Source organism: Mustela nigripes, chromosome 3 (assembly GCF_022355385.1).
Source record: "Mustela nigripes isolate SB6536 chromosome 3, MUSNIG.SB6536, whole genome shotgun sequence".
NCBI lineage: Eukaryota > Metazoa > Chordata > Mammalia > Carnivora > Mustelidae > Mustela > Mustela nigripes.
The window spans coordinates 163,975,404-163,997,422 of NC_081559.1; the positions used below are offsets into that span (position 1 = coordinate 163,975,404).

General features: G+C 34.6%; 1 protein-coding gene across 45 annotated transcripts in view; it reads left to right on the forward strand.

Moving 5' to 3' along the window:
• The window catches only part of RIMS2 (regulating synaptic membrane exocytosis 2), a 600,488-nt gene that overhangs the window by 133,539 nt on the left and 444,930 nt on the right, over positions 1-22,019 (forward strand). For 32 of the 45 annotated variants that reach the window (XM_059394973.1, XM_059394974.1, XM_059394987.1 and 29 more), the window contains one exon: positions 8,190-8,201. The exons of the other annotated variants lie outside the window; for them this stretch is intronic. In XM_059394973.1, coding sequence (XP_059250956.1) covers positions 8,190-8,201 — 12 coding nt within the window. The remainder of the gene's footprint in view (positions 1-8,189; positions 8,202-22,019) is intronic. 45 annotated transcript variants of the gene reach the window in all.

Here is a 22,019-nt window from a genome sequence, read left to right on the forward strand (position 1 = left end):
TTTTAAATGTCATAGAAATACTACATACCAGTATATCAGGAAACACTTAACATTCTCCAGGAAGAGGCTGGCATAAATTGAGATGAAGAATCTAGTTTTGTTTCTGTCCTGCTGTTGTATGACTTTGGTTTGACATGTCACTTCATGTCTTAATGCTTCGGTTTCAAAAGCTGTAAAACGAAAACATCAGTTTGTGATTTCTAAGGTCTTTTTTGGGTTCAACATTTTATAATTGTAAAATTTAAAATTAAAAAATTTAATTTAAAAATTAAAATTTTAAAATAGATAACTCATGTAATGCTTGAAGTACCAGAAAGTATATTCACATAGCCAAATATATTTACTGCTTAAATAATTTTTAGGAAGGAACTGAGAAACTCCATCAATTCTCCTACGTTACTGTATCTAGTACACTGTGCGTTAAGCTTTGGTTTTTATCCCACCCCACATTTATGGAACATGACAGTGTTGAGGGCATCACAGTTTTAGTAAACTGTGTTCATAGGAATTTGAGAGCTGGGTAGCAGCTAGTTATAATTCCAATTATTAGAATTATTAAAACTCTATATAATTCTAATTATTAGAAGTATTATAATTCTATATAATTCTAATTATTAGAATTTTATAATTCATAGGACTACCCTTAAGCCAATGACTGCATCAGGTGGATCCTCAATTTTAAGCCTTTAGGCTCAATGATGTAGAAGGTGTGAGAATATTATTTGAAATGGTTGTTGAATTTAAAAGGAAGAATTATTTTCCCTCATTGATGTCAGCCTCCCTAATGGTACAGCATAATATAGGAACTGTGAGAAACAGTCTAACTTACAGAGCCTTAGGACATTTTATACTAACTCATTCATATCACCGTCATGGGAGGAGGCAAAATCATGTTGCAAATGGAGCATAAGGAAAGACATTTTCAGCGAAGTTTACATGAGCTCATTTCCTTCTCCACAGGGCATCTTTTATAGTTATTTACCTGGCTCCGCCCCCACTTCCATCACTTGTAGAGCACGATTCAGTGTTGGTAAAAATTCTAGAAGAGCTAGGAAGCTTACAAAATCTGTTGTAGTTACAGGTTGGGATTGTTTCTCTTCAGGAATCTCTGGATGATTCCATAGGCACTTTATACTCTGAGGTATATGGCAGTAGGCTTGAGAGTGAGGTAGTGTACACTTGGCTGTGGAAGGAAGGCTTTCTGGAGAGTAGATGAGTGTGAATAACTTAAAGGGCAAAAATTTCCATATGTATCTTTCATTTTTTTCTTAAAATGGATCTACCTGAGAACATTTCTGTTTTGTGGAATTTTCTTTCTAACTCACTTCTTTATAATTGCTCTTATGCTCTTCAAATCAAACGCCTGCTCCTTAACCCTACCTAATGTGAATCTAGTCTTTATATAATGGATTGCCTCAGGATGTAAGAATTTCTGGGGCATGAAACAAAGTGACAATTCTACAATGTCTTGTCTTGAGGGAGAGTTCCTTGAGGGCAAAGCAGTTAGAGATTTTGTAAGAAAAATAGAAAGGAGAAGCGTTTATTTCTATAAGGCAAGCGGACTTCTGGTGGGACTCTGGTTCCTTATGTCTCTTTTTTAGAATTAGAACTTTGATGTGAGATGATCGTAGTGGTCCATAATGCCACATTTATTTGAATTTAAAAATGAAGTTGGACACTTTGAGGAAAAAAAAACCCAAAAAACACATATTTGTCTAATGGTTTCTCAACGTGGCCTGGTTTTCCAAATAGGATATGTAGTAAGCATTTTCCATATAATGAATGAGGTAAATCTGCAGCTCCAGGATTTGATAAAAATGTAATTGAAACATACCTACAATATACAATGTATCTGAAAATGCATCCTTCTAACTATTTAAACTTCAAATGTAAATGTTATCCTAAAAATGTGTGAGAGGTACATGGTTTTTAGGTGTTTATTTTGGAGAAAAGAAAAAATATATTTAGATTACTGATATATAACAGGTGCATAGGTATTCTTGATGAATGGCATATTGTTAACAAATACTTGGTTAATGTGCATTTGAAAGCCTGCTATCTACTGCTGTCTACTTGCTCCTAACCACCTGGAGAGAAAGAAAGAATCCTGCTCAGTACCTAATATCTTCATCAATAAATGAAGTAAGCTCCTTGTCAGTGGATAAGATGAGCACCAGGGTCAATAGATTTTACTTAGCTTGTATGGGGAAGATTAATAATAGCATCTGCAATGAATTCTAATCATAAAAGTGGACTATATGGTAGTTTAATAGATAAAGAAATTCAGGATATCACCAAAACTGCAACATAGCATAGTTAAAAAGACACTAGGTAGGGGAGCACAAAGGGAAGGGAATACAGACAATATGTGAGAGGAGCGTTAGAAATAGTTATGAATTCCTCTATTTTTTTAGGTAGAATACACAGTAAATCTCACCCAATTCTTTTTCAAACAATCCCAAGAAAATATTTAGCTTCAAACATAAGCAAAAGAATAAATGAGCTCTTACCTGAAACAATGTTTTTTTTTTTAAATTTCAAGTAAAAAATAATCCTGATCCATAAAAAGAAAAAACATCAGGGGTCACAAAGGAACATTTCGAGGTGACAGATATGTCTGTTAACTTCACTGTGGTGATGGTTTCATGGATGTATTCATATGTTTAAACTCTTCAAGTTGTATATGCAAATATATGCTTTTTTTTTTTTTTGTATATCTAAATAAATCAAATGTGACCCAATTGGAAAAAATGAAAGGATATAAGGTTCTTCTTTTGAAGTATCTCTGTCTTTTTAATTCCCTTTCAATGAATATATTAGAATAGCACTAAATCTTACTTGTCAGAACAGGCTCTGTATTTTATATCACTGGAACAACCCCTAGATCTATTCCTTCTGTAACTTTCAAATTTTGAACGGCACCACTATCTACTTTGTCACCTAAACCAAAAAACCAGGAATACTTTTAGGTCTCTCTATTACCCATCTCTACTCACAATGTTTGGAGATGGTCATTTCCTCATTACCTTTATGAACTACTAACTGTGGTCTTATTTGGGCTTTTCTTTCACCTGGACTAATGTCAGTTTCCTCATGGATCTCTCTGCTCTTGTCTCGATTCCTCGTACACATACTTCACATATTGCTATTGCGATATTTGTAAAATGCAAATCTGATTATTTTACCTTCTGCTTAAAACCTATTTAATGACGACTCATTTTTTGATGACTCATGAAGTCATCATGACTCCTGGAGTTTCTAATGGCGTAAAGTGTCCTCTGATTTGTACCCTGCCTAACTCAAGGCATGTGCTTCACTCCATTCTGTAAGCCCCAGCCAAGCTACACTATTTGTATTTATCTCTTAAGCTTTTGCTTACCCTGCCACTTTAATCTGAATTACAGCTCTGCTTTCCCCTAGATCCTGCTCCTACCCTGAACTCTTATCCATCTGATGAACATTTACTCTTTTTTCCTGGATTTAAGCATCATCTCCCCATGATGCTTTCTTTGGGTAACTCATGTCAATTTTGTGCTGCCGTGGATGCTGAACACTTCTAATCTAGTACTCTTTATATTTTACTATTAAGTGACTCTATTTCTCTTGGTCCCCTCATTTACTGTTAATTTATCATCTTATTCTGGAAGAGGCATTGTCTTTTGATCCAGCTCCTTGCTGCCGTTCAGCACCGTGACAATGTTTTTTTCAAGATGGCAGAGCAAACTTGCAAACAAATGAGTAAAAAAGATAAACTGCATAAGCACTATGTAATTGTTGCTGTTCTTGGAAGAAGGGATTAGACTTTCCAGAGAAAATGGAGTAATATTGTATTGGTGTGAGAGGTGGTTTAGGATTGGTTATAAAAGGTAGGCAAGAAGAGAGAGATGTAATGGTAGTTTAACTATGGAAAGTATATCGCATTGATGTAGAGGGAGGGATCTATCTTTTGGGCAATACAGAGAACAAAGCAGTAGGAGAAAGACTGACTAGAGATTTTATTGATTTATTTGAGGGTGAGAGAGTGAGTGAGAGAGAGCATGTGAGCAGGGGGAGGAGCAGAGGGGGAGGGAAAAGAAGGGGGAAAGAATCTCAAGCAGACTCTGTGCTGGGAATGCAGAGCCCAGTGTAGGACTCAGCCCTGAGATCATGACGTGAGCTGAAATCAAGACCCCGATGCTTAACCGACTGAGCCACCCAGGCACCCTGTGATTGAATATCTAGAGGAGGAATCTAAGGGAAACTGACATTTGATTGGCAGGTGACTGGGGAACTAATAATGGAAAGTTATATAAAGAATAGTCACTGACAGAGGCACCTGGGTGGCTCAGTGGGTTAAAGCCTCTGCCTTTGGCTCAGGTCATGATGCCGGGGTTCTGGGATCGAGCCCTGCATCAGGCTCTCTGCTCAGCAGTGATCCTTCTCCCCGCCCCCCTCTCTTTTGGTCTGCCTCTCTGCCTACTTGTGATCTCTGTCTGTCAAATTAAAAAAGAAAAAAAAAAGAATAATCACTGACAGATGATAATGGAAGGTAGATTAACACTTCAGTTGATCTTCAGGAGAGGCAATGTAAATTGGATATTAGCAGAGGTGATCAGATAGTAAGGAGGGCCATAGGGAAAGTTGATTATGGGGATAAATGGTGAGTAAAAATTATTTGGAAATAAAATACATTTTTGATAGCTTTTTAAAAGAAGTTTTAAATAAATATATGTTTGTACTATTAAACTTTAAATAAATAGCTTTTAGACATACTCTTAAGTTATTAGAGTTTTCAAGTCTAGTAAATATGATCCGAAATAATTTATTGGTCAATTAAATTCACTTTTAAAGAACACATTATTTATTTATTTATTTAAGAAGAGGAAGAAAGAGAAAGGAGCTCGGGGCTGAGGGAGAGGGAGAGAGAGAATCTTAACCAGGCTCCACATTTAGCATGGAGCACGACATGGGACTTGATTTCACGCCCCTGAGATCTTGACCTGAGCTGAAATCAAGAGTTGGACGCTTAGCCAATTGAGCCACCCGGGTGTCCCTAAAGAACATTTTAAAATTCAAATTATCCATATGCTTCAAATAAAAATATTTCTCCACAGCAAGTTATTTCTTATGTTTCATATATTTATATTTTATATTTCAGAATATAATTTTTTATATTTCCATCACTCTTTGCCCTGAGATCCTTGACAATATTTTATATTTATACATTCCCTTTGATTTTCATGCAACTCAATTCCAGTTTACTGATGAGCCTTATTTCACTTCTGACAAATAGTGACAGTGAAACTTCTGATTTAATTGTATTACTAAAATCTGATTAGAAAGTAAAATCTGGGGGTGCTTGGGTGGCTCAGTGGGTTAAAGTCTCTGCCTTCAACTCGGGTCGTGATCTCAGGGTCCTAGGATCGAGCCCCATATCAGGCTCTCTGCTCAGCGGGGAGCCTGCTTCCTCCTCTCTCCCTCTTTGCCAGCCTCTCTGCCTACTTGTGATCTCTGTTTGTCAAATAAATAAATAAAATCTCTAAAAAAAAGAAAAGAAAAGAAAAGAAAGTAAAATCTATTTTGAATTTCTTTTCTTGGAAGGCTTGCTAGTGCAAAGAGAAAGACCATTTTGATTAGGGGTCATTCTTCCTTTTCTTCTAACAATTTCCTGGGGGGGATTTTATGGACTCCTATAGCTTCAAATACTGGGTACATGTTGCTGATTTACAGATATGATTTCACTAGCTAGATTAGTCTTTGGAGCTCCAGATCCACGTATATAGTTCCTACTGAAAAATCTCTGTTTGCATGTAATAATTGGCACCTCAAATTCACCTTGTCTGTACCTGAATTCATTATTTTCCAAGTGTGTTTCTCATGTGTTTCTTCTATCAAGGAATGGTTCTTTCCAGTTGTCCAAGCCAGACTTGGAGTCCTCCTCTACTTCTTCATTCAAGTATTAACAGCCTTACTTCTCAGTGTCTCGTAAATCAGTCTATTTCTCTCCATTTCTTGATAATACGGTAGTTCACACTGCTCTCACGTTTGTTTCTTACCCCAAAATTTCAATATCTTTTTTTTTTTTTTAAAGATTTTATTTATTTATTTGAGAGAGTGAGAGAGTGCATGAGTGGGAGGAGGGGCAGGAGATGGGGAAGCAGACTCCCTGCCGAGCAGGGAGCTGGACCTGGGCCTCGATGCTAGGACCCTGGGATCATGACCTGAGCTGAAGGTAGATGGTTAACTGGGCCACCCAGAACCCCCATATTTTGGTATCTGCTTAATTGTCCTCTCAGCTTCCAGATTTGTTTCCTTCCAATTAGTGTGCACTTTGTCACACAGTTGAAGACTCAGTCAGTAGTAGGTAATGATATTTTGCCTTATTTATAAATCATATGGTAAGTGTTTTTGTTTATTTTTTATTCCTGTTGACATAATAAAGATATGATGGCAATAGTATTTCATAATGTTTTATAGCTAAGTTTTTCATGTATATGTTATAGCTGAAATTTAATTTACCTGTTCAGAGGAATTAACTTGGCAAATTTGTTAGTTATAACTTCATTTTGTTTCATTTTTTTAAGTTTCTGCAGTGTGAATTAATTTTCGTTAAAGGGTGATGCTTTTAGTTATTCATGGAGACTTCAGTTCAAACGTATCAGTTATAATCGAGTCATTCCCTCATACTTGTATTCCAAATATACCAGTCTTGTTTGTGCTTTTGTGCTTTTTGCATACTTCATGTTCTTTGCATGAAATATTCTTCTTTACTGGTCTTGCTTGACTTTCTCTTCTTTATTCTTTAAAGGCCTGCTTACATCTCAGAAACTTTCTCTTAATCCTTTTTCATAAAGTCTTGTTATCTCCTCCATCATTCCTGTTTCTATAGTGCTTTGTTGTTTTCCTGCTTTCAGAGGCCTCTCCATTCTGCATGGTTTTCCTTCTCTTACTACATTTAGTTCTTTGATGGCAGAAACTGTCTTACTTAGTTTTTATGTCCCAGAAATCTAGTTTAGTGCACGATACAAATAAACTGAGTGCTTCATAAGTGATTTTTGTTGGACTAAATGATTAGCAATAGATGTCCTGGATGGTGCACAATAGTTTTTTATATGACCTTTACCATTTGTAACAAATGAAGCAATCAAGAGCACAGTATAATGTAAAGAATGCAATTCTGTCGCTTCTAGGCAATATCCTATGTTTCAATAGGTTAGAATAGTATAGAACTCCATGCCAGGCACTGTATTGAGAGCTTTATGTTATTTTATTTCAGAAAATCCTATAAAGTAAATATTGATTCCCTATTTTGCAGATAAAGGCTTAGAGAGTTTAAGAAAATTACACAAGGTATACAGGTAGAAATGTTACTTAAAAAAAAGGTGGAATTTTAAGATAGATCTCTCTTAGTCCTTCCTCTTAGTCACAAGTATTATAAACGGCTAACCATAACATCAGAGAAGCAGTGATACTTCAAAACGCATGATTTTAATTTTTAATCTATATGTTCTTATATCAGATCATTATTATTATGTTACCACTTTTACAGTTGTTATTATATTTAAGTAATGAGAAATGCAACAGTTTTTAACAATATCTAAATGTGTTCCCTTGACCAAATCATGCATCTTGCCATTTTATTAATTTATAGGGTCTTATCTTTAATTTTTTTCTAATTTTTTATTTTTAGTTATAAAGGTTAGAAGGCTTCTAAATTAATGGGACAGAAATAACTTTTAGAAGCAATATGCATAATTCACATAAAATTTTATCTACTTTTGACAGTATACGATGAAATTAAAGATAAACAGTGATGCTGTGTTTTATTGTCTCTACTTAAAAAGCTATTTTCTTTAACATTGTTCAGTTTCTCTCTTTGGATTAATTGAGTATTTAATTGGGATTTTATTTATGGAAAGAACATTTTCATTTTTCTGATGTTTGTATATTTAATTTCTTTTATAGAAACTATTGTTTATATATCTTTATATATTCTAGTATATGGCATACTCTTGCTTGAAATGTGTGGAAAAAATTTTCCTTTTAAAATGTTTATATTTCAGTCAAAATGTAACAGACTTTTTCAGAATTTTTATTTCACTAACAAACTCTTAAAAACTCTTACTTATTTTAGGAATGGAATTAATTATTATTTTTTTTGTTTTGTCTTTTCTGTCCTTTCTAACTTGCTTTCGTGGATTTCACACCAGGAGGACAAAGTGGTTAGAGTCTTTTTTTTCTGTCTAATATTATTTTTTTCTTGCTGTTATTATTGCTAATTTTAATTTGTTAGCTATATTTAATTTATATACTTCTAAGTGTTTTGTTACAGCTGTAGTGCATGGTAATTGCTATATGTTGATATATTTTAAGCATGCTATCTGATTTTACTGATAAACACATTTTATTATATTATAGATGAAAATTTGATTACTTTATTTGACTCTTAAAAAAGCTTGCCTCTTTGGTTTCGTATTTTTTTTAAAGGAAATATTCTAGCATTCTTCATTGTGATAAGAACTTCTTTCATCTTATGGTTTTCTCAACTCCTTGTATTGGTCAGTTTTCAAGTTTCTGAGTTAATATAAAGATGTAATCTTTGTAATAATGAGTCTCAATAACATTGAACATGGATTTTCCGAAGCGTATGTTTATAGTTGATCTGAGCATTTGATATATTTTTATTTTTATTTATAAAATGTTTTAGAGATTAGCAAAATTAGCTATCTTATATCCTCATGTTGCATATTAGATATAATTATAATTTTAAAATACTCAGGTATATAGAATTTGGCCACAGGCCGGATTTGAATAACCTGCTAATGTCTGCAGAAGTCTGATTTGGGTTTGGATGTGCTCTGGAGACTGGTGACTTCCTGCAAACATAGATAAAATCTTCCTATTCTGATTCTTTTGATGAGTCATACTAAAACTTGAGGTCTTTTCAAGCTTTCCAAATTCAAATTGGCATAAAACCCAAAGAGAGATCCTTTAGCTGATATCTTCCAACAGTACCTTCTTTTTTGTTGGTTGGAGCATTTTTATTCTGTTCAGTTTTCAGTTACTTGGTTGGGATAATACGAGTGTTGGCAAATACTGATACTGTGATTTCCTTCTTCTTCTTCTTTCATAATGAATTCTGACACCTATCCCAGAAATGAGACTTTCAGTGATAACTTAGCTACCTAAATGATGTTCATGTACTGACAAGATTTCATAATATAACAGTTTGTATTTTAAACCATAGAGAGGCTAACAGATAAAAGTATGTGAATTTTATGTGGGTTTGGAACATTGCAAATAAAATTCAACAGGACTTTTTAATGACACTCTTTTATGTAGCCCTGTTTAATAGAACTTTCACCAATGATGACAGTGTTTTGTATCTTTAACATCAATGCAGAAGGTTCTTGTCGCAGGTAGCTATTGAAACTGTGAAATGTGGTGAGTGTGGCTGAAGAACTGTAATGGAAATTTTATTTAATTTTAATTAAATTTAAATAGCCATATATAGCTAGTGGCTAAAGAAACCCCAAGCGTGGGTAGCAAACGTCCCGTGACTAGTCAGCCTTTAAGGCACTACCCTGACCTCACAGTAGCCGTGTGATGTGTAAACTAGTCATGGATGCAGGAAAGCTACACTCAGAATGCAGGAAAGCTACACTCGCCAGGGCCAGTCTCTTATGCAGCCCAGGAGAATAATGGACAAGGGACACCCTCCTAAAGGGCAGAACAAGGGGACATGAATGACCACAGTCAAGGGAGACAGTTGAACCAGGAGCTACCAGATAGGGTGACCAAAGAAATGAAGGTATGTCCATGGAGGGATTGCTGGGTGCTGTATAGTTGACCACTGTATCTTACTGATTCTTCCTGTTTTGGACAAGAGTTTCTGTTGCGGTCCCTCTGTTCTTTCTCCATCATCGTGTGTTGAGTGTATTGGGAACAGGTAACTTGTCTTTCAGTGTGTAGTCAGTGTTTTACAATGAGGTACACTTGACCTTGGTGGAAAGATTTGCTCTACCTCAGAGATCCTGGATTCAGAGCCAGATTTTGTAAGTAGATGAGACTTTGGGACTGTCTCCTTTTGGGAGGGAGCGAAATGGATTATGAGTAATGTGTATACGTGTGTGTGTACACATATACATACATTTTAATGCATTCATATATATGTATACATATAAACATGTGTGTATGTATATATGTACACACACATGTGGACTGTTGGCTAGTTGAAAAGCAGACTGTTCTAGAACCTGTTCAATGGCTAGCCTGACTTCTTTATCTCTTGCAGTCTCCAATGGGAGGACCTGAAAAATATAAAAATTTCTAGATTTATCTGCAACTGGGACACAGTTCTGTGGCTGTGACACAGTTCTAGGAAATGAGGTGTAAGAAAATTTATGAGAGCTTCTAGAAAGTCATGATAAAGAATGAAAGATGTAGCTGGCACTACCTTTTTTTTTTTTTTTTAAGTGGCATTACCTTTTAATGCAGAAGTGTTATCTTGGGCTTTACCAGCCCTCGTGAAGATGAGGGAAAAGCCAAGAGTATTGGAATCATGAGGTGCATGACCTTTTCTGAGCTCCTGGTTTAATAGTATTGGACAGCTTTCTTCAATGTGAGAGAAGTACCCAACCTCAATTAATTCTTGTCACTAGAAGTCAGATTTTCTGTTACTTATAGACAAAAGCATTCCTAATGGAAACCTTAGTAGAGATGTATTGTGCATCCAGAGTGTTCTTCAGAAATATGGAACTGGAAGAAAGAAATATGTGTTGATCACTGTCTAGATACTCATCTATTTGCTTTTGCCTCTGTAAGTGTTTGAAGACTTAGGGTCACTTAACATGTCTGCTTATATATTATATATGAATTATCTCAGGTTACAAATAGCAAATTAATGTGAATATGTTGGTTTTAGAGAGAATATTTTCTTAAATATGAATTTATCCTATTTCACATGGAATCAAAGAAAAAGGGATTGAATTATTTTTTAAAATATAATTTGGGTGTTTCTTTGAAAATTGTGTGGAACAAATAAGGAAACTAAAGCTCTATGGTAAATTATTTGCCATAGGTTAGAACATATCTCTGTTTATCTTGTAATAAACATTGACCTATTCATGTCTAGTGAGAGTAAAATGAAATTATAGCTTTGGGAACAAAGTGATGCTCATTTCACTGTCTAGTGATAATATTATTATTTATATAAAGACCACTTTAATGAGGATCCTCTTTCTTTTTTTATGACAGTGATGACTTCTCTTAGGATGCCAGTGTTACTTGTGGTTATTGTTACTGAAGTGAAAGGTATGGAAGGATGACATGTGATGTGTAGTGTCTCTCACATTTCAGAAGCGGAAAAGTTATCTGTTGGGTTGCAGCTGTAGCTGTGATATTCAGAACAAAGTGCTTGGTTTTCCCTGAAATTTGATGCTTTTTCTGATTTAAGCTCGTTATTGAGGCTACCATACCTACATTTTCATCTAGCTGCTGATTGTAGTTCTCATTTGGAGTTGGAGTTCAACAAGAAAGTATGTTTATAGTATATTTGTTCCATTTCATCTGGGCAATAGCTGTACAGAGCTGCATTTCAATAGATACTGTCTTAACAGTAATAAATTAACTTATTTGCTTCTGCATTTCTATTTGATAATAAAATAACATGTATATGATATTAATGAAATTGTTCTAGAAATTTAATAGAAGAGCTCTGTTAGGGCCAACTTTTATAATAGAATCATAAGTGAAAATGCTACCACTATGCTGCTTCTTATAAGTCTGACAAAGACCAGAATTTGTACTTTTTCAGTAAGAATACTATTCAAACCCCCAAAGTTTTTGTTAGCAAAATAGAAGTATTTTGAACAGTATTATTTAGATGACATACCTTACAACAGAAATATGGAAAAATGCATTTAGAAAACAGGGAGAGCTGAAGGGAATGGGTGGTAAAGGGGATTAAGAGATACAGGCTTCCAGTTACAAAATAAGTAAGTCACAGAGATGAAAAGTACGACATAGGGGAAATAATAATATTGTAATTACATTGTATAGTGACAGATGGTGACTACACTTACAGTGGTAAGCACTGAATAATGTATAGAATTGTCAAATCAATATATTGTACAGCTGTAACTAATATAACATTGTATGCTAATTATACTTCAACTGAAAAAAAGGCAAGAAGAGTTTTGATCAGGGAAATTGTAGAGCTGGGAAAATATTGTGCATAATTTAAAAGATAGGGATAAAAGTCACATCAATAAAAAATATAGGGACTGCTGAATATTTACTTGGAGATACTATATATTCAAAAATTCAGTGAAAAATTTATAATATTAAAAATCATTCACCTGATCAGTTGCCTAGTTTTGGTTAAGTGGGCAAATGAACTTTGGGAATCTCATTTAGGTCTCTTATAAAAAGGGATTAAAACTCACATTGTGGAAATTCTGTGAAATGCCATATCTGTAGGATAAAATATCCTACAGGGAAATTATAAAGAATATATGGGACAAGTGAAAATACTGGTAACTATAACATGTTGGAGGTTTGGGAAGGTCATGTTACTAATAAGAACTGATTTAAAATGACTCTTAGTTTGGCTTTGATAGAGATCAAAAGAAGATAGAGAGATCACGAGGTATAGTTACAGTTGCAGCATTGCTAACTTCTTGGGAGCAGAGACAGGTCGTACATTTTGATTATGTATTTTGCTACTTCTCCACCTGTAGCTAACTTTTGCTTTGATCCAATCATTCCAATCAGGTCTTCCATTCTGTTGAATCTACAACTGAAAGGAGCCCTGTTTCTTGATCCTCTGTGAGGCTCCTGTAATTACACCAAGTGCCATAGATGAGAGCTTATGAGCTCCTGAAATAGGAGAGAGTGTCATTGGCTGTACTATGGGATCAGAGTTGAGAGTTAAGTGACGTGAGAGTTGAGAGTTAAAAATGAGAAGTTCAGTGGTTGAATAGAGAGGATGAAAAAGAGTAGTATAGGATTGCAACTAGATTTTTGCATTGAATGAAGATATTTGTGCTGAAGCCAGCTTGTGGAAGATAGAGGGCATATTTGGGGCAAGAAGGGATGGCAGTGATTGTAGTTACAGCGGTACGGAGTTTGAAGAGCTTTTAGGATACCAAGAAAGGGGTGTTCACTAACTTTATTGAACTATCGTGTATAAAGAGCGTTGTGATAAACTTTTCATTGTGTATCATTTCATTCTCATGACAGCTTCTATTAACATTGAGTGGTGGGAGTCCTAGTAGGGTCTGAGGTGGGATGCAACACAAAATGGTTGTGTTGAACCATTTCTACTTGCAATTTTTGTTGAACAAAAATTCTACTTGCAGAATGCCCAAGTTTAAAGCCAGCCTCTGTCATGTTACTAACTATATTATTTGGGGCAGTTACATCACTACTATAAGCCTTACTTTCCTCATCTCTAAAATGCAGGTAAGATTCTTTTTTTAAAAAATATTTTTTATGGCTAAGTAATAGTCCATTAAATATAGATACCACATCTTTATCCATTCATCTATTGATGGACACTTGGGCTGTTTCCATAATTTGGCTATTGTAGATGCTGCTGCTGTAAGGGTCAGGCTGCATGTACGCCTTTGAATTCTTATTTTTTTTTTTTTTTTTTATTCTTTGAGTAAATACCTAGTAGTGTGATTGTTGGGTCATAGGGTAGTTCTGTTTTTAACTTTCTGAGGAATCTCTATACCATTTTCCACCGTGGTTACACTACTTTGCATTCCCACCAACAGTGTAAGACGGTTCCCCTTTCTTCCACATCCTCATCAACATCTGTTTCTTGTGCCGTTGATTTCAGTCATTCTGGCAGGTGTGAGGTGATACCTCGTTTGGTTTTGATCTGTATTTCCTTGATTATCAATGATGTTCAACATCTTTTCCTTGTCTGCTGGCTATCTGTGTGTCTTCTTTGGAAAAATGTCTATTCATGTCTTCTGCCCATTTCTTAACTAGATTATTCATTTTTGGGGTGTTGAGTTTGATAAATTCTTTGTAGATTTTAGATACTAACCCTTGATCAGATATGTCATTGGCAAATGTCTTCTCCCATTCTTTAGGCTGCCTTTTAGTTTTGTTGATTGTTTTACTTTGCTGTGCGAAACTTTTTTTATTTTGATGAAGTCCCAACAGTTTTATTTTTGCTTTTGTTTCCCTTGCCTCAGGGAAGGGAAACATTTCATTTCTAGAAAGAAGTTGCTATAGACGATGTCAAAGCTGGTACTGCCTGTGTTCTTCTTTAGGATTTTTATGGTTTCATGTCTCACATTTAGGTCCATTTTAAATTTATTTGTGTGTTTGATGGTAAGAAAGTAGTCCAGTTTCATCTCTTTGCATGTTGCTGTTCAGTTTTCCCAACATCAGTTGTTGAAGACTATTTTTTTTCCCCCATTGCATAGTCTTTCCTGCTTTGTCAAAGATAAATTGACCATATAGTTGTGGGTTCATTTCTGTTTTTCAGTTCTGTTCCATTGATCTATGTGTTTATTTTTGTGCCAGTACCATACTGTTTTGATCAGTACAGCTTTATAATGTAATTTAATATAACTTAATATAATATAACTTAAGTCTGGAATTATGATGGCTCCATCTTAGTTTTTCTTTTTTGAGGTTCCTTTGGCTATTCAGGGCAATGGCATGGGTAGAACTAGATAGTATTATGCTAAGTGAAATAATTCAATCGAGAAAGACAAATTCCATAATGATTTTATTCATGTTTGAAAACAATACAGATGAGCAAAGGAAGAGGAAAAAAAGAGAGGCAAACCAAGAAAGAGACTCTTAATTCTTGAGAAAAAAACTGCCAGTTTCCAGAGGGAAGGGAGGAGGGAATATGGGTTAAATAGATGATAGGGATTAAGGAGAGCACTTAATGGCAGTGAATTGTAGGGAATTGTATGTAAGCGTTGAATCACTATCTTGTACACCTGAAAGTACATCTGAAGGTAATATTACACTGTATGTTACCTAACTGGAATTTAGATATAAACCAAAAAAAAAAAAAAAAAAAGAAAAGAAAAAGGAGAGAAAGAAAAAAAATGGGGGCAATAAATAAGTATACAAGAACAGTGCCTACACTACCTTTGATTATTGATTCTTTTCCCAGGACTCTGAGGACCCTCCTTCCTGAGTGCAAAGGGAAATAAAACCCATTATCATATTAAAAAAAATAAGAGAATCTATTATATTTTAACATATTACATTTTATATACTTTATACTTTTATATATTTTAACATATTATATTTTAACATGAAATAGAACAGTATATGATAATTGGTTTGGTGATGGCCCTGTGATAGCCATTGGGTCCAGTAATGATCTAACTGTCCTGGATATGTTCTTCCCCTGTTGGGCCTCCTTAGGTCTCTGAAGGCCCTGGATTAATTTGTCTGACTAGGACAAAAGCAGTGAAAACTGGACCAGTTCTTTTTTATACGGAGCTGCTTGTGAGTCCTTAGCCCCGGTAGGAAACATTTAGGAATTATATTCATGATCCCCCCATTTTCCTCTTCCTCGACAGCCGTCTTTGTTCTCAGGGCTCCTCCCACACAAAAGGCCCTTTTCAGTTCCTTTACGTCTTCCTCTGGTCCTATCCTGTCCTCCAGTTCCGATGTCTCTCTACAATATAGCTCTTCCTCACCGCCATATTACACTATATACAATGTTTAACTCATTTTATCAGCACCATGCTCTAACCAACTGAGCTAACCGGCCAACCGTTGTTTAACTTATTTTAAAGAACGTTATTATGTATTGGAATAAGTAACCGAGGGGCATGGTACAAAATTCAAAAGATACAAAAAACATAGATAGCTAAACTAAGTTTCTTTCCCATCCCTGAGTCTCCTAGTTTCCCAGTATCTCCATTCTTGTCTCTACAGGTAGCCAGTTAGCATTTTCTTTTATATACTGTGAGATATATTGATGGGCATACAGTTTTTATTTTTTTATTTTTTGGGGGGGAGGCATACAGTTTTTACACAAATATTCTGCACTTTTAATTTTAATCTCTTACTTATATAGCTTGGAAATTTTCCCATATTGATACATATGGAATTATCACATTTATCTTTTTTTTTTTTAAAGATTTTATTTATTTATCAGAGAGAGAGAGAGAGAGCGAGCCAGCACAGGCAGACAGAATGGCAGGCAGAGGCAGAGGGAGAAGCAGGCTCCCTGCTGAGCAAGGAGCCCAATGTGGGACTTGATCCCAGGACGCTGGGATCATGACCTGAGCCGAAGGCAGCTGCTTAACCAACTGAGCCACCCAGGCATCCCCTATCACATTTATCTTAATGAATCCATTATTACATGTATGGATATGCCACAGTTTATTTAATCAGATTATATATGATCTCTTGCTATTATAAACCCATTTTTAACATATGTCGCATTGTATATATGCAAATATTGCTGTAGAATAAATTCCTTGAGATGGAACTGCAAAACATTTGAAATTTTGCTCAGTATGCCAAATTGCCCTCTCTAAAGCTTGCATGAATTTATATTTCCACTACGTATGTGAGGGTGCTGGTTCTCACATTCTTGATTACACGATATATCCATCTTTTTTATCTTTACCAAGTTGACTGTAATTTTACCTTGCACTTATCTTATGGTGAATGATGTTGAGCATCTTTTCATATTTAGAAGCTGCTTGTATTTCCTTCTCTTCGTCCTGCTCTCAAGAGGAAAGCCCTGTATTGTGTTTAGGTCCTAAAATCATCAAAAGTACTTTTATTATTATGTTTTCATATTGAAGCAAGATGTTTTACCAGACACTGGAAGTTTCAGCATGTTTTAAAATACAGAGCCAGAGGACAAAGGGCTAGAAAAGGAAAATAAACTCCAAAGTTTCATTCCCTTTTACAGAATTATATGATAACTTTGCGTGTTTTTCACATGATCATTTAGAAACAGCTTGTATAGAAAGTTCACTGCAAAGTGATATATGTCTTAGAAGATAAAGAAGGATAACTTATATATTATCACTTTTGGCCATACTGTGTTTTAAGACAATGCATTTATTTTCAAAATGTTGTTTCAAGTGTTTCTAAAACTTAAAGTATATAAAAACATAGAGGTGGGATTTATATTTTTAAAGATAAAGACAGGTTCTGTCGTATATCTGAAAGAGCTGTTTATTTCTCTGATACTGTGTCAGGAAACATAGGGAGGATGGAACCCAAGAAGGAAGGGGGGATAGGAGAATCCCATTTGAATTGACACATTTGGTTTTAATCTAATGAGTAAAAATGATGAATATTTGTAACTAACGAGGTGTTACTGAAAATCCAAAGGACTACTTCCTAGATTCCCTTTAATACAAAATACAGAGATGTTATAAATATTATTCCAGGTCTTTCGTGGGCATATATTTATTTATTTCTCTTTGATAAATACTGAAGAGCAGAGTTGTGAAAAGTGAGATATACATTGAACTCCTATTACAAATAGTTTTCCAAAGTTCATGTACGATTTTACACTTCCATGAACAATATATGAAAGTTTTAGTTACTCCACAACCTTATAGCATTTGGTGTGAGCACAAAGTGTTTCGGTTTTTATTTTTATTTCCTGAATGTCTAATGATGTTGAGCATCATTAGTGTTTATTGGCCATTCCTATTACTTCTTTCGTGAAATGTCTTCTTACATCTTTTGCCTATTGTCTTTTCATTATTGATTTGCAAGAATTTTCTCTATACTCTAGATACAAGTATCTGATATATGTATTAAGAATATTTTCTCCCTCTCCGTGGCTTGCTTTTTCAGTTTTTAATTGTATATTTTGGAGAACGGAAAAATTTAATTTTGAGGAACTCCAGTTTATTAGCTTTTTCTTTATTGGTTAATGCTTTTTTTATTATAAGATATTCTTTTCTGCTCCAAGGTTACAAGGTTTTCTCCTGGCTATACTTGCTTGTTTGTTTTTCCTTCTGTATGTTAGAATCAATTTGTTTAGTCCTAAATAAACCATAATCTTATTTAATCACAAATAAATTTGGGAAGAATTGTCATCTATATGATATGAAGTCATTATATTCAAAATTAGAATATGGTTTTTGATTTATATCCCTCAGTAGTATTTATATTAATTTTGTGTACTTCTCAATAATTTTATTTTAAAGTTATAGATGAAATGTTTTATTACTTTTTTCACTTATTTTTATATAGGAATATATTGATTTTTGTATGTTATTGTACATAGTCACCTTTCTGAATTATATTGCTTCTCAGAGTTTGTCATTTGTTTCTTTTGAGTTTTAACAATATAAAACCATCTGAAAATAATATAATCTATATCCTCCTATATGATTTCTCTTGTTTAATTGCATTAGCCAGAACCTTCAGAAGAATGTAAAATAAAAATTTATTCACTTAAATAATTAAAATAACTTGTCATATTTTTGTATTTTAAAATTTACTTTATAATTGTATGATTGCTTTCAAGTTCTTCCTCCTACCCCCAAGACTCCTGTGCAAGCAGATTTTCTATTTCTGTTGCAGATTTAACTCAGTTTTATCAGAGCTTTCTTGACCTACCAATTTCCTATTTTTTGTTCTTTAATGGCTGTAAATCATCCAACTGTCTTTCTTGTCTTCTGCTACCTTCTGGCCAGGTTCAATTCTAAGGCTAGTCACTGAGACATGTTACTGATATCATCACATGATTTTTCTCCTTGAATCTGTTATGTGGTAAATCAAAATCTTGGATTTTCATAAGCGATCATGCATCCTTGGGATAAAACTCACTGGGTTATGATATAATATTCTTAAAAATATATGCATGTAATTTTGGATTTGATTTGCTAGTGTTTTGTTGAGGACTTCTCCATCGATGTTCATGAAGGATAATGTTCTATACTTTTCTGTTCATCTGTGTTCTTTTCTAGTTTTGGTTTCAAGGTTATGTTGACCTCATAAAATGAATGATTTTATTCCTTCTCTATTTCGGAAGTTCATTTTATTTCTTCTTTAAACATTGATAGAATTTACCTTTGAGGCTAATGGAGTCTGGAGTTCTCTGAGGGAAGGTCAAAAATTTTGTGTTTGATTTTTTAAAGAGAAATACAACCATTCAATTATTTCTTATTGTGCATTTCTTTCTTTCTTTTTTTTTTTTTAAGATTCTATTTATTTACGTGACACACGGAGAGAGAAGTCACAAATAGGCAGAGGCAGAGGGGGAAGCAGGCTCTCCGCTGAGGGGAGAGCCCAATGTGGAACTTGATTCCAGGACCTTGAGATCATGACCCACCCAGGCACCCTCTTATTGTGTATTTCGTTAAGTTTTATTTTTGAGGGACTTTACTTATTTTATCTAAGTTTTTGAATTTGTTGCCATAAAGCTGTTCATCGTATCTACTTATTAACCATTAATGGTGATATAATCTATAGAGATGTCCCCTCCTTCATGCTTGATATTGAGAACTTGTGTTTTCTCTCTCACCCTCTGTTTCTCTCTGTCTCCACAAGTCTTGCTAGGGGTAAATCAATTTTTGGTTTCTTTTCTTTTTGTTTATTTGTTTTGCTTTGTTTACTTTTCGTTCGGTTGGGTTTTTTTCTATCTTCATTATTTCCTTCTCCTGTTTACTTGAGTTTACTTTGTTTTCTTTGCTAGTATCTTAAAATGGAAGCATACCTCATTAATTTTATACTGTTCCTCCTTTCTAATGCAAGCCATTAAAATTGTAAATTTCTCTTTAATATCTCCTTTAGCTGTATCACATCAATTTTGATAGGTGTGCTTATCATTAGTTTAAACTATTTTAATGATTTAAACTATTTTAAACATTTCTCTTTTGATATTTTAAATTGGATTTATAGGTTGTTTGAAAACATGTTGCTTTATTTCCAAATATTTGAATTTTTTAAGCTACCTTGTTGATTCCCAATCTAATGCCATTGCAGTTAGAGAACATATTGTCTGAGATGTTATTCCTTTGGAATTTGTTATTCCTTTGGTTCTGTGGTTCTGCTTAGAGAATGATCCATGTGACTGGGGATTGTTCTTTCTGATGTTGTTCAATATATTGTTCCATACATATCAGTTAGATCAAATTGGTTAACGGCATGGTTCAAAACTTAAATTCTTGCTGGTATTTTGTGAAATAAGTTAATGAGGGAAGAGGGGTTAAAGCGTCTTCACTGTGGATTTATTTACTTTTCTCTTTCATACTTTAAATTTTGTGTCATCTGTTTGAGAACTTTATTATTAAGGCACATTCAAGATTGTGAAGGTGAATATCATGTTTTTTGATGAGTTGATCTTTTATTATCATGTAGTGCTTCTCTTTATGTTTGGTAGCACTCAATTTTGATGTCCACTTTTCCTGATATTAATAAAGCCACACCAGCTTTCTTATGCTTAGTGTTTTCCTGGTAAATCTTTTCCCATCCTTTTTACTTTGAACCGGTCTTTGTCCTTATCTGCAGTTTTAAAGAGAAAAGTAGACAAATCCACAGAGCTGTGGGACTTCAGCACCCCTCCCTCCGTTAAGTGATAAAATAAGTAAAAAAGTACTCAACAGGTCTTATGTTTGAGATGAATTTCTTATAAACAACATCTAGTTGGGTCTTGCTTTTTGTATCCTGTCTGGTAATCTCTGCTTTTAATGAGTGTATTAACATTTAATGTAATTATTGATATATTCAAGTCTATTGCTTTTTTTTTTCTCTCTTTGTCCTCCCTTTTCTTTGTTCCTCTGTTTCTTCTCTCTTGTCTCCTTTGGGGAATATCAAGTGATTTTTTTTTTCATTGTTTATTTCCTTACCTCTATTGACTTTTCAGTTGTGTCTCTTTCTGACATTTTTAATGGATTGCTCAAGAGATTATGGTATATGTCTTTAGCATATCACAGTCCACTTTGAAAATATTCTTTTACTTTGTGAATATTTTGAGAGTCTTACATCAGGTTACTTTCTTTTATTTTAAATTTTTTAAAAAAGATTTTATTTATTTATTTGATAGAGGGAGAGAGAGAGAGAGAGAGAGACAGTACAAGCAGGGAGAGGGGCAACTCTCTCTCTGAGAGAGCAACCTCCACGCTGAGCAGGGAGGCCCGATGTGGGGCTGGATCCCAGGATCCTGGGATCATGACCTGAGCCGAATGCAGTCACTGAACGAACTGAGTCACCCAGGTGCCCCAGGTTACTTTTAATGACCACCCTCCTGCTCTCTGTACCTTATCTGTATATACTAAATACCCACATTACATTGCTATTAAAAATAGCAGTAAGTAGTCAATAGTTTTTAAAAATAATTTTGTATATGTCTGTGTATATATATATAAATAAATTTAAACAACAGACTTTTACTAGCATTTATTCTTTCTGGTGTTCTTTATTCCTTCTTATAGAAACATACCTTTTCTTTCAGCCCAAAAATGTAACACTTCTTTTAGCAGGTCTGCTGGAGATCCCAGACGTCAGCTTATGTTTTGTCTGAAAATGTCCCCATTTCATCCATATTCTTGAAGTATATGTTTGCGGGATTGAGAACTTGGACTAAATAGGTTTGTGGGTTCCTGGACCATGTTGCAAATAGTAAACCTGTGTGAAGTGCAGGACAATGTTTTGAATTATCAGGGGGAACATCTTTGTTAGTCGAGCGTGTAAGCAGAGAGGCACTTATCGTGCTTTCCCTGTCAGTATGCAAAATTTTTCTAGCTTACCCCTTCACTGAAAGCACAGAGTTCTCAGTAGCCTGCATTGTGCCTCATCGTAGATCGTATGATTGAGCTCCTTAACCTGTGTAGACACTGGGCTTTAGTTTTTGGTCTTTGTGTGGTTCCTGCGTAGGTGTTAAAGTCTTAAACTACACGGCGTCAGTCTTTGAGCATACTACTCTGGTTTGTAACTCTCATTTTCCTTTGTGGGCTCTCAGCTTTTCCTTCCCTGTGTAATGAGCTTTTCATTTAAACTTGCTATCGTTTATACATTGTTATCTAGACTAATTTTCATTTTAATGAAATGAAATGAAATTTAATTAC